The 12871-nt window shown below is 44.2% G+C and overlaps 1 protein-coding gene across 4 annotated transcripts in view; it reads right to left on the reverse strand.

The window, feature by feature from the left end:
- The window catches only part of HOMER2 (homer scaffold protein 2), a 63099-nt gene extending 53979 nt beyond the window's left edge, over nt 1-9120 (reverse strand). For all 4 annotated transcript variants that reach the window (XM_051796636.1, XM_051796634.1, XM_051796635.1 and 1 more), the window contains exon 1: nt 8963-9120. In XM_051796636.1, coding sequence (XP_051652596.1) covers nt 8963-9054 — 92 coding nt within the window. In that variant the 5' untranslated portion in view covers nt 9055-9120. The remainder of the gene's footprint in view (nt 1-8962) is intronic.
- Nucleotides 9121-12871: the final 3751 nt, after the last annotated feature.

The following is a 12871-nucleotide window of genomic DNA, read 5'->3' on the forward strand; positions in this document are numbered from 1 at the left end:
AACAACTCCCTCTCTGGAGCGTGGGATCTGGTCCTTGCTCCACAGTTTTTGTATTTCATTGTAACTGAGATTAGACACTCAAGCTTTTAATTCAACTCCCTTGAATTTGGGTGGGTGTAGTGAAGTGACAGATCCCTGTTCTCAGTCAAGCCAGTTTCTTTTCTTCTTGAAAAGGACCATAAACCAAATTTGACTGATTTTTATGAATGAGCATTTTTAGAAGATACTTTAAATACAAGTTTATCACCACTATAAACAACGGGCAACTTCAAATTAGCTATCTCCTGTACTGGACTACATAAGCAACAAACAAATAAAAAAAAATAATCATGAAAAGAGAGAGCTCTCATTCACCTGTGTGCTGTTAAGTTTTAGGCAACTGAATCTCCTTTATTATTTCAAAAAAGAATAAATTTCTCCCTATCCCAGCTGGAGGAGAGAGGATTACTATGACAATCACTGAATTTTATATGTACATGAAGAGAGTCCAAAGATACTTTTATCTCCTTGAATACCCAAGGGCAGCACTTGGGCCCTTGAAGTGCATCGTGCCCACGAGCACTGTGGCACTGTCCTGTCTGGGTAGAAACCTCCTGGCAGGTCAGGGAGGAGTATTTCAGCTTTGGGGCTATCAGGGGATTGGACTACATGAGGGTGTAAGAAGTAAGGGCTTTACCTGGAGGGGCAGTGCATAGGTACACCTATGTACAGGCCACACCACGTACAGACTCATCATAAGACCAAAAAAAAAAAAAAATCAGATTTGTGGGGGTTTTCCCACTTTGTGAAAAAAGGAAAGTACACAAATGCTACATAGGTGTTTAAGAGAGAGGGTAAAGTGCCTAGACCTCCTTCTTTGCATAAAGGTGGAATGAGATTAAATTGACCAGCTTGTGGCTCTCAAGTTGAGAAATCCCACTTCCAAGTCAAGACATGTACATAGTGGAAGTGTGCTTATGGAGACACAGTAGAATAATCCAAACCGACAGCTCTGGGAAAAAGTAAGTTAATAGGGACTGACGACATCCCCTTCAGGACTGGCATCAGATCATCCTGCATGCCAGAAACTGCTCTATCCCAAAAGGTAGGACCCTCCAAGGGCAATTGTCATCACCTCTCTGCAAGCCAAATGTCTCACTTTGAGGCACAAAGCAAGTTTTTCATCTGCAATTCATACAAAAATTTTATCTATGTGATTTGTAGGACTTGGGGCTGTGGGCAACATGGGGACAACTACACTGCTGCCAGACAGTTTGTCCCACTGTCTGAACTACCCACCAGAACAGATATCCTGACTCTTCTTTACACATCACCATTTCCAAAATAAATGCTAATAAGGTGTCAGACTCTCCCCACATTTCCCAAGCACCCTCCAAGCAGCTCAGCATCCCAGCACAGTCCTGAGAGTTGGCTGGGGACATTTTACACTTCTCATTTCAAAGAACTTCTCCAGCTTTTTTCAAATGCTCTTATTGACAATTTTCAACATCACAAAACAGATCACATGTTCCCACTTAAACAACTGCAGGAAGACATTTTAGATGTGTGCAACAGATTCATAGTGGGAAGCTGGAATACAAAAGCCTGATAAAAGCAGGGAATGAGACAAAGGCAACAAAGTGTTGCTGTTACAGACTACAGAGCAACTCACCAACAGCAGAGAACTTGAGTCAGTCACTGCAATGCAATTAATATGAGGGGAGACTATGCATCTTGAAGTACCACGTTTTCAAAAGCAAAAGTGTTGCTCAACACTCCCCAGCTCCGGCTGCACTAGCTGCACTTCTTCCAGGAGTGAAACAGTAAGTAATGAATACTGAAAAAAAGATGGTCACACCTCCACACATAAAATTAATGTTTCCCTTCAACGCCACGCAAAATTAAAATTTTGTATTTCCATCCCCCGCCCAAAAAATACAGTAGTCCCACATCTGAGGAGAATCTACTGCAAAGTGTTAAGCAGAGGCAAACAACAAGTATTTATTCAGTAAGTACATGTACAGCATTATTTCACAGTCCACAAGGAGGGATCTTCAGTACAAGCAGAAGCAACTCAATACAAGCTGGCTACATATTTTTAAACATATTCCACAGAGGCCTTTGCTATCTTGCTGCACTGAGGTACTAAACGTTGCCTGATAAGAATGCAGTTGTAGGATTATTATTATTATTATAATGAAAATGCTAACAGGGAACAACACTGGCAGCTCTGGAGGGCTCTCCCTGGCCTCTTGATGCGTAGGTAGAAAAGTGCAACTTCTACAGAAAATTTCTTTTTGAATTGCAGCAGGGTTCAAGCTTCTAAATCCTGTAGGCTGCAGTGAAACTTCCAGATGGAAAGGAAACAGTTTGTCCCTTCAGGAATTCTTACAATCTTGCATCTTGATAAGCCACGTCAAATAAATAAAATCAGATCAGTGCGTGGAGGAGGCAGGAAAGGAGGATGCAATGCCACTGAAGGGAACAGGCTTTGCACAGTAACCAGCACACACTACTGCTCACACCTCTGTCACCAGGCCCCCTTTTCCCTCTTTCCCCTGTCTCAGATCTGCTCGCTCTTTCTCCACAATAAAGCCACTGTTGTTTTGCAGCTAAAGCTCCCAGTCTTGCCAGCCTTCAACATGAAGCCCACAAATCCTAGAACACCTACACAGCAGAGCCTCCTGCTCCCCTATGAGTCACTAAGCAGGCTGTCCCACTTGCTGATGTCAGCCAGCAACATCCATTTTTTAAAAAAACAAATCCTAAAACACCTCGACCATCAATTATTTAAAATATTATCTTCATTTTAATCCTGACCCCAGTGGCAAAATTCCCATTACGAAGCAATTCAGTGTGATGCAAGAGGATCCAATAGCCTCTAATAGTTGCTACGTCAATGAGGAGTAAGCAGTCAGCTACTCGTGTCACACATGAGCTAAGCACATCCAAGCCGGCAGCAGCGGGCAGATTTCTTTTGCAAACAGGCAGAGAGCAGCTAGGATGTGTCACCAAAAATATAATCAGAGATCAACTGCATCAGCCAATCTCATCTTGTACATTTTGCATGAGTATGTATTACACAATCCCTACTCACACCGTCCCTAACCTGTGCTGGGTGATGTGTGGCTGTGGCGCAGCAGCAACCTTCCCCAATACTAATTGTCTCTTCCCTGACTAATTGCTCTTGCCATTAAAAGTGCTTCTTTAATGCTCAAGCTTAAACACACTTCTAGTCTTCGTTTGAAAGCAGTGCCCTTGTCACATTCTGAGGTTTAATAACAGGATCGTCAGCTATTTACAGTGTGCTGCTGAATTATCAGAGAAACATAGTTGAAATACGTTCCCTGAGCACATTAACATCCTAAAGAGGTATGGCCAAATCACACTATAAACAAGTCACATGCTGTATTTGCAGTGCACAAAGTGCACAAAGGTGATAGACAGCATTCAAGGTGAAAGCTGACAGAGATTTGAACATGTAGCAGCCTTCAGGAGCGAGGACCTTCCCACTCTGCACACATCCTATCACAAAGTCAACAGGAAAACCAACAGCTGATTCAAAATTCTTGTGTGTCCTTAAGTGTATGTTCATGGTGAGGCTATTTATCTTAGGCACCACAATAATAGAGCCAAATGAATGAATAAAATGAATACACAGCACTGCAGGAAATCTAGATGTAAAACCAGGCTGATGCCCTTCCTCTCAGGTTCTCGGCAAACTCACTGCCCTTCTCTGCCTGTTTCAGTCACGCTGGGAATATGTTTGAAAGAACAGTTTAAGACACTTGGTCAGATCAGTTAAAAAACTTTCAGTTTAAAGGAGCTGAACATCAAATAATTCTTTTTAACATTTCAAATGATGCCATTGTTATCAGGAGACCATTCTCTTTTCAAATAGGAAGAAGGGCTTGAGGGACATCTCAACTTTGTGGAGAATATTTTATTTATAAATTTTTTCTCAAGTGATAATCAAATTAACAGTGGTAATTAATTAAGTTAGCAGCTGAAAGCAACTTGAGTATGATGACTCTCTTAGCACTGAGTGTGTTCACTCTCTACAGCATACTGTATATGAGCAAATGTTGGAGAAATTTGCAGCACAGGACTCAAACTAGTTGTGGTACTGGCAGATTTTTCCTATTGTCATTTGCTAAACTTATCTCTAGCAGACCCTACAACATTTTTATAATCTACTGTCAGTATAATCTACTTTCATGTCAGTCATTCCTCCATCATTTCTTTCTGCTACTCTTTTATTAGCTTATTTTTTAATTTCTCCCAATACCATGTTTTACTCAGAGCTTATTCACACAGATTTTTGCCTAAATTCAGTTATGTGCATCTGTCTGCACTGCTATGAACTCCTCACATAATTGTGAGAGGAGACAATGGGGCTTGGATGAAACTCTACCAGAGGTTTGTTCACTCACTTGAATGCAATCACACCAAAACCCTAAGCACACACAGACCATAAGGATCTAGCTATTTGGTCTTTTTTTCCTCTACCCACCCCACCAAGTTCCCTGCCTCTCTAACCTTATTTAAATACACATAAACAACCTAAATAAGGGATTACATACTGTTGAGGTCAGTGGAGCTTTCCCATGCATTTCAGTGAACCAAACATACTGCTGCAGAACTAGAGTTCTCTGGACCTGACTTTTCCACTGGATTTGGTACAGACATCTGTATCTGTACACAGAGATGCCAAAACCTCCAAATCAGAACAGCAGTTGTTTATATTTACTCTGTAAAATGGGAATATCTACATAAGGAGCCAAGGATGTGAAGAATCAAGCACCCCCAGCCAGCTGCTTCAAAAAACATGAGATAAACAGCTTCAGCATCTATCAGATCTCAGTCCCTTTCCTTGAACAACACCAAAACCAGATGGATGATGTCTGATATAATCTGCCCCACCCCCCCCCCAAGCTATGCTAGGAACTGAACTGAAGCTGCTGAATCTCAAAAAAATCTCAAAAAAGAGCCCCTGAGCTCACAGTACCAACTCAGCTGTGTTTGGGCACATGCTCATCCCAGCCCTGCTTTGAGGAACCCCGGACTGCAGTGAGAGGCAGGTGCCACTCCCAGGGTCCCAGGATGCCTCCTTTCCTCACAGACAGATGGGTTGGCCAAACTTTGAAGAGAGCTGGTGCAAGACTCCCATGGATTTCAGCAGGAGCTGGATGAAAGCCAAGGTGAATTTCCTCTACAACACACTATTCCCTGCCACGGAGCTTCTCAGGCAAAGCTTATCACCATGGTTTCTAAAGTACTGCTGGTACCGGGAAAGTGAACACCCTTCAAAATTAACATCTTCCTATAACATGAGCCTCATCACATCTTCTGCTTCCTTCACCTTCTTCTTCCCTCACCCTCACTCATCATGCCTTTTACTCCCCAAATAAAGCCACGTATTGGCCAATGGACATTACTACTGCTGACAGCAAAGGGGAGAGTGCAAGGCAGACTTTCCTTATCTCTTAAATGTCACTGCATAATAAAAACATTAAACATGCCCTCAGTAATATAGCCCCCCATTGCACCTTTCCATGAATATATTACATGGAGAACAGTTTTGTTCAAGAGCCCAGTCACCCTAAGATGAGGTTACTTCATTGCTTGATCTAGGCTTGGAAACTCATCTTTTCCCACCTTCCTGCTAGTGGGCTCAAAGCCCACCTGGGGGAGGTATGGACTGATCCCAGCTGGAGGGGACTAATTTATCACATTAGCCCACGAGGAAGCAGCAGAGGGAAGACACCTCATGTCAGCCAAAAGAAATGTGTGCTGTGAGCTAGTTCATCACCTGTATAGCACACACTTCTACATGGTTGTACAGCTTTCTGCAATAATTTCTAACAGTCAGAGGCCTCGTTTTAAATTTTATATGATTTATAAAACATATCTAACATTCAATTTTATTGCTAGAGGGTATTTACATTGATTTGAGTTTTAATCCAACAGATAATATAAATAACAGCTTCAGCACAAGTGAAGTGATTTACAGGTCTAATCTAAAGTGGATACTTGTCACACACCTCATAACAAGAAATATTTTGTAATGGAGAGACAAGGAAATACAAAGTTACTACAGAAATGAAAATAGTAAACGAATTTAAACACAGATGAAGCGCTACCCAATACCTCCTTAAATCAGCTAAGACCTAAACCTCAAGCATCTTTATAACTGTATATTTAGCTTACACTGCTTAAATTGAGGTCAAACTATTAGATGAGTAGGTACAGCTCACTAACATCAGAGCCCCTTTCTTGACTGTGATAGCCTTTGGCTTGCAACACCAAGAGACAAGGCAGGTGGCATTTTCAGACAAAGGTTTCTACAGCTGGAAATGTGTTACACTGTGGTTTTCAAATAGCTAAAGTTTAAGCTCTGAGTCTTGAGGTAAACAGCAGCTATCCCATATGCTAGGTAGAAGAAAGTGATGATTTAGGAAAATATTTGTTCCCTTTAAAGTAAACATTTGTCCAGTGAGACCCTTAACAGTGGCTTGACCAATATACAATGGTTTTCAGTCAGCAGGAACCTTCACATTGACTTTAATGGGCACTGAAGCAGATTTTTTTTTTCCTGGACACTTTTTTACATTGTTTTCATATCCCCTGTATTACACGCATTAGGGGTTTTTTTAACATGTAAATTACTTTTGTAAAACTTAAACCTAGCTTGCTGCCTAGTAAGTCCAACTAAACCAACAGTTTAAATAGCTCAGCTCACAGCTAATAAGCAATTTAAATAGCTTTGCTTTGCTGAGCTCAAGTAGCTATATCAGGTTTCATAGCACCATCAGTCACTGCCAAATCCATAGGCAGCATTTAAATGAATCATTAGCAATGGTCACCCCTAGGAAAAAAAAAAGAGGAAAGTAAAAGAAAAAATATTTTAAGAGCTAAGAATCAAGTTATTGTAACTATTTTAAGAGCTAAGAATCAAGTTACTGTCACAATTTCTATGAGAAAATGCCCCACATGTGACACCAAAATGTGCCCAGAAAGCAAATCCCACTGGAACTCCTGGGCCAAAATATATTCTTTCAAGTAAGGAAGACCGAGCTCCGTCCTCTGACCACAACCTGCTTCACAAAGACAGGTGAGTACAGAGGTGCCCATTTCACAGAAGGAAAAGCTAGAGCATGCTGAGGTGAAGGATTTACCAGCAGAGATGGAACTGAAAGGAAAACTGGGGAGTTGCTCCTGTGTCAAGTGTGCTAAGCCACAGCTGCAGCAACGCTACAACAAACACACTTCCAAGTTCTAAGTATCAGAAAGGTGAATGGCAAGACAATGACACGAGACACTGAAAAAATGTACATTCAAAAAACACCTCATCTGCACTCTGTACAGTGTATGAGTGTGTACAGCCCACGCTGAAACCCAGGGAATGAATGATGCTGGGAGCTTGATCTCACAAGCACCAGGGTAAGACTGAAATAACTTACTTTAAGTGAAACACATTAAATCAGGGAATTGAACCAGGCTGGTGGACGTGCCTGCTCCCTGTACAAGTCTGCATGACCTAACATGGAGCAGCACAGACAGCAGCACAACCAGAGCTCTTAAAAGTCTTCAAGTCTTTCACAGCCTGAACAGCTCCAGAGGTAGAGCAGGACCACACTGAGCCCAGAGCTACAACTGCCTGACAGAAGGGGATGGGAGACCACTGCAATCTTTCACTCAATTCTCTCCAGGCCACAGTTAAACTGATCTACCAGTATGGAAACGGTTAAAAATGACAACAACAAAAATATTTGCATTGAGAGACACCCAGATAGAGTGACAGAGGTAAGTTTCCCACGGATGGCTGTTTCTGACCATCCTGGACTAAGTGGGGCAGTGCTTCCCCACACAGGTTTTGATGCATCTTTCTCCAACCCCAAGGACAGTTTCTGTTTTATTTTCCAGTGAAACTTTACATAATTAAGAAGATGAGCACCTAGTAATCCTTAAGTGAAACACAGGGAGATGCTCACTTAGATCCTATTTCTCCTTCTGCCCTGTAGTTCTATTCAGTATTCCTGGGTATCAAATTCAGACACATGCATGACATTTTAATTCATTATTTATCCATATAGTCTCGAATTATATCCTTCGACAAAAATAAACATATTTATAGTGGGAATTTGGATAGTTGGAAGTAGCAGGAGTAAGCTCAGAACTGGAGAACGATTCCTTGCCACAGGGGGGTGAGGAGAGGCAAGGAAAAGGTGTGAGAAAACATAATCGGATAAAAAGAAAGTAAATGAAATGTGTGGGTTTGGAAACCTCCAAGACATATTGGTCGAGAGAATCTCAAACCTATATATAGTTCAAGTCAAAAGCACAACCTTAACCTCTGTTTCCACATATTTAGTTCACAATCTGCCCTAATGCCAGCATTTAGCTTTTGTCCCCTCATACAAGTTAGAGGATAGGAAAAATGCCGGACTCATTTCTGGAAAGATCAAGCTGAATTCTCCAAGAGGCCACCACATGTGATCAGAGACTTCTGGCACGTTAAAAAAAAAAAATAAACAAGGGGGAAAATATTTACGCAAATTAGGGAACAACTGGCACAATTCAGGCAAGTTTATCGCGTGCCTCCAGCAGCCAGAGCTCTCGCTGAACCAGCGCGAGTGAAGCATCTGACAATGAACTCGCTACACATCCCGCAGCTTCCCGGCGATGGACCGGACCCCCCGGCCCCCGGACCAGCTCCCCGTTCCGCGACATCCCGAGCTCCTCCCCGCTCGCTCCAGCGGGGATTTCGCCGCCGGTAACGTGCCGGCGGTGCTCTCCCTCCGCCGGCGGCTCGGGCAGGAGCCCGCTCCCGGGCGGGCGTCAGTGATTAATTACGCTGTAAAACGCCGGTTCTGGGGAGCGCTCCCGGGGCTCTCCCACGCTCCGCGGCCGCCGAGCGCACCTGCGGCGGGGCCGGGGCGGGACGCGGTGCCCACGCGTGGCCGGGGCCCGGCGGACTCACCCCATGTCTCGGCACCTCTCGGCGGCGGCGGCCCCCCCGGGCGGCTCCCCGCGCTCGGCGGCCAGCGGCGGCCGCGTCCCCACTTCGCACATGCGGCCGCCCCGGCCCCGGCTGGCTGCGGCTGCACGGCGGCAGCGAGCCGTCCTGCTCCTCCCGCTCCTCCTCCTGCCGCCGCCTCCCTCCCCCCTTACATAACCTCCCTCCCGGGCGGCGGCGGCACCGAGCGGCTCCCGCGGCACCGCCGCCCTGCCAGGCACAGCGCGGGGGCGGCGGGCGGAGCGCGGCGGGCGGGGATGGGCGGTGGGCGCGCCCCGGGGCCCCTCCGCTCCCCGCCCCGGCGGTGCGGGGCTGTGCCCCGGCGGGCAGCGAGGAGCCGCGGGAGGGGCTTGTGGTGCCTCGTCCCGCCGGTGCCGGCGCTGGAGGGGCCGCGACCTGACGGAGGGGGACGGGGCAGCCAGAAAACTTCGGGTGAAGTTGTTGGGGTGTCTCCAGTCGGCCCCGCCCGCAGCCGTCGAACCCCAGCGGCCAGAGGGGTCAGCCCACGCCCGGGACCGGCTGTGCGGGTCCGGCTGTCCCGCACCGGGAGCGCCCCGCAGGCGGCCCCCGCCCCGCGGCCCGGCCACGGCGCGGGTCCCGGGGATGCCCTTCCGACCCGAGGGGATGCCACGCCGAGGGATGCCTGGTGAAACACGGGCAGGCGATTCTTTCGCTCTGTCACGCCCTCCCCGGGCTGTTTTCATGCTCCGAGTCCGTGTTCCCAGGGCGATGCGGGGCATGGGGGCCGTGAGCGCGGAGCCTGCAAGCCACGGCACCGTGTCAGCCCCATTTGGGCGCTGGCCTTGGCAGACCCAGACCCACAGTCCAGGTCTGGGTCTCGTACCCCGCCAGCACCCTGCTGCTCTGCCCAGAAGGGTGAATCCCATCGGGACGACTGACTCTCCTTTGGCCCTCCGCAGCCCCGCCCCAAATCTGTGCCAGATACGGTCACAAAATCATGTAGGTTTCATGATTATAATGAAAATAAAGAGAGGGATGATTCCTGTCCATGGAAGGAAAAATTGCACTAGTGTGGAAGAGCTGTGTAATGGCTGCCCAGCTACGAGGGTGACACTGACGTCTGACCGGCAATCACAGGACACAAATCCATAGCAGAGCCATGGACCTGCTCATTTGGGTGTTTGTGGGACTGTGCTACACAGACACACTTATTCTTTTGTGGAGAAAAGATGCCCAATTCACACATAAGAGAGAATTTTAACTTCACCCACACAAAGTTATAATTAATACCCTGCCATCAAGAGTGATTATTTTCATCCATTTTTCAAATCTCACTTAGATTTATCCTTTCCAAGAAAGCATAGAAATTGTGGGAAAGACTTTATGTGCACTTGCTTTGTGTGCAATAACTTGGGTTGTCCTCAGTATTACCTGGGGACCTCATGGGAAGTCTCAAATGAAAACTTAGCCAGCAACATAAAACCTTCCCGCTAGGGACAATGAAACTGTCTCCCACTCTGACAGACAACTATTTCCCAATGTCTGGAACACCAAAATGGAACTTCAATCCCATACACTCAAATAAAGTCTTATGTCATGAGGAAAAAAAGAGCAAGGTGAATTACACAGACATTTTCAAAAGGCTGTGGGATGACACCTTTCCAACACACCTGCTCTCTTTACCATGGTCAGATGGTCACTTTGGATGTTGAAGGACACTTAACTCCTTACCTAATCACTGATGTCAAAAGACTTCCCATGTCCTGTTCTGCCATCTGAAGGTGAGGTTCCTTTTCCTCAGGGATAGTCACGGAAAAAGTGACAATCCTTCTGTGTTCATGATGGCCTGCATCCTTGAATATGGCTTTGATGTGACCATTCCTCTCTTCTAGGAGAAACAGTGCAGGGTAGTATTCTCTGAAGGGAAAAAATAGCAGACTAGCAATCTTGTGGAAAAAACTCTTGCCATGAATTCGAGCATTTTATCTCACTGTTTTTACACCATTTACCTCATTTTGTTAAATTACACACTCCATTCATCAGAGAGGAATTGTCTTGGTCCTCTCCGATTAATTAGCTCATTTTGGTGAGTATCCAAAAGCTGTGTTTTATGAACCAGTGCTGCATGTGACTTACAAGTATCTAATGGAATTGGATCAAAATGGGATAACACACTTATTATATGTGTCATGTTAAGATGAAAATTGGAAATTGGAACTGCAGTTGCCTTAGCATTTTCTAATTTTTTAATCTTTTCCAATCTTGTATTCAAGAGTGTGTTTTCATCCCCAATTATAAAAATAAAGCTTAAGCTTATAGAAGTGTAATTGGCTGTGAAATTCACATGATACAAAATTTTGTACATTGTTCCTAAGGCCTTCCCATTTCATTTATGCCCTTTGTACAACCGTCTTCTAGAAGAGATACAGTTATGGTCCCATTTCTCAAGTACCCTGAGACATGTGGTCTGGCAGACAGCAAGTTAACCCAGTTTTCTCCTCATATTTGGGTTTCTGTAAGTGCACTCCCTTCACCTGAAATTCCATCTCTTCTTCCAAATGGATGAGATATTGCTCTTTCCGAAGTGTGGCACACTGTTATTGTCCTCTTTTCTCTGCCAAAAAGAGGATGAAGTCCTGCCCTCAATTTAAGTCAATGGTAAAAGAGCCGTGGATTTGAGTAAGGCCCAGATCTCATGTAAACCATTTAACATTATTAATATCAAATGAAGCAATTGCTCTACAGACAATTCCATCTTTAACCTCTCCACCATCAGAGTCCTAATTTGTTTATAGTTCCCATTGATTTACATTATTGTTGTATAATTCAGCATTCCAGTTGTTTAAAGTATTTTCAGTCCTCTGTAAATGAGAACTATAAATATGCTATCAGAATTAATCAGTTCCTATGCTTTCACATGTGACATGATATTTCATTTCCGATTTGGCTCAGATGCAGGATGTGTACATGATGGTAATTCGGTCCTCATTTAGTATTCACAAGTGTGCTCTTATTACTGTGGCACGGTTAGGAAGACTCAAAATACTGAAGGCACAGGATCCCTTGGTAGGATTCAAGCTGAGCAATAAAAATATCCACACTCTGTAAATGGATGTTACTTCTTTAGATGAGAAATTTCTCCTATTCCCACTGGCCTCCTAAAGTTATAATTTTTTGATTCCTAGATACAGGGTGAATATTCTTTTCAGAAAGCTGATCTAACAATCAGGAGTATGTACCCAGCCTGCATTCTGAAAAGCAAAGAGCTCACTGGGCTCTTCCTCTCTCTCAGTGTTTCTGTTCTCTCCTTTTGTTTGGCTTTCACTATTGTTGTCTTTTGCCACTCTATTTTATTTTAGATATAATTTTATTTCAGAAAACCTGCCATTTAGTCTTTTTCAACTATTATACTTCAAGATAGTCTTCTCCCTGTTTCCCATGGCAGATAGTATTAAATGAAATATTCAATACTGTGATTTTCTCCTTTTTCCATGTAGATTGGTGAAATCTGCATTTTTTTACTCCAACAGAACTGTGCCAGTTCCCTTTTTTCCCCCTTTGACAAATAACCAACCATTTTCTAGCTTTAGATGTTATCCAGGAGTTTAACCAAAAAAAGCTTTGGGGAACTCTTGATTTTTACATTTGAAACAGAAAATTAGTTTCCAAAATCTCCTGACAAATGGAGAACTAATGTAATTATAATATCACTGGATATAAAATTTTAAAGATGAGCAACTGAGAAAAGAAAGGATTTTAAATCGGACTGTTCAAAATGCTCTGATTTACAATATTTGTTGTTAAAACCAACTTAACCTGATACCTAATAAACAATTAGCACAAAAGATTTATTTACTTGTCCTTTCAATTAAAATGTCAGAGCTCATAATAAACATCTGAGACCTTCAACAA

This window comes from Manacus candei, unplaced genomic scaffold, assembly GCF_025592945.1.
Source record: "Manacus candei isolate 608988 ecotype Guabito, Panama unplaced genomic scaffold, ASM2559294v1 h1tg000046l, whole genome shotgun sequence".
Taxonomy (NCBI): domain Eukaryota; kingdom Metazoa; phylum Chordata; class Aves; order Passeriformes; family Pipridae; genus Manacus; species Manacus candei.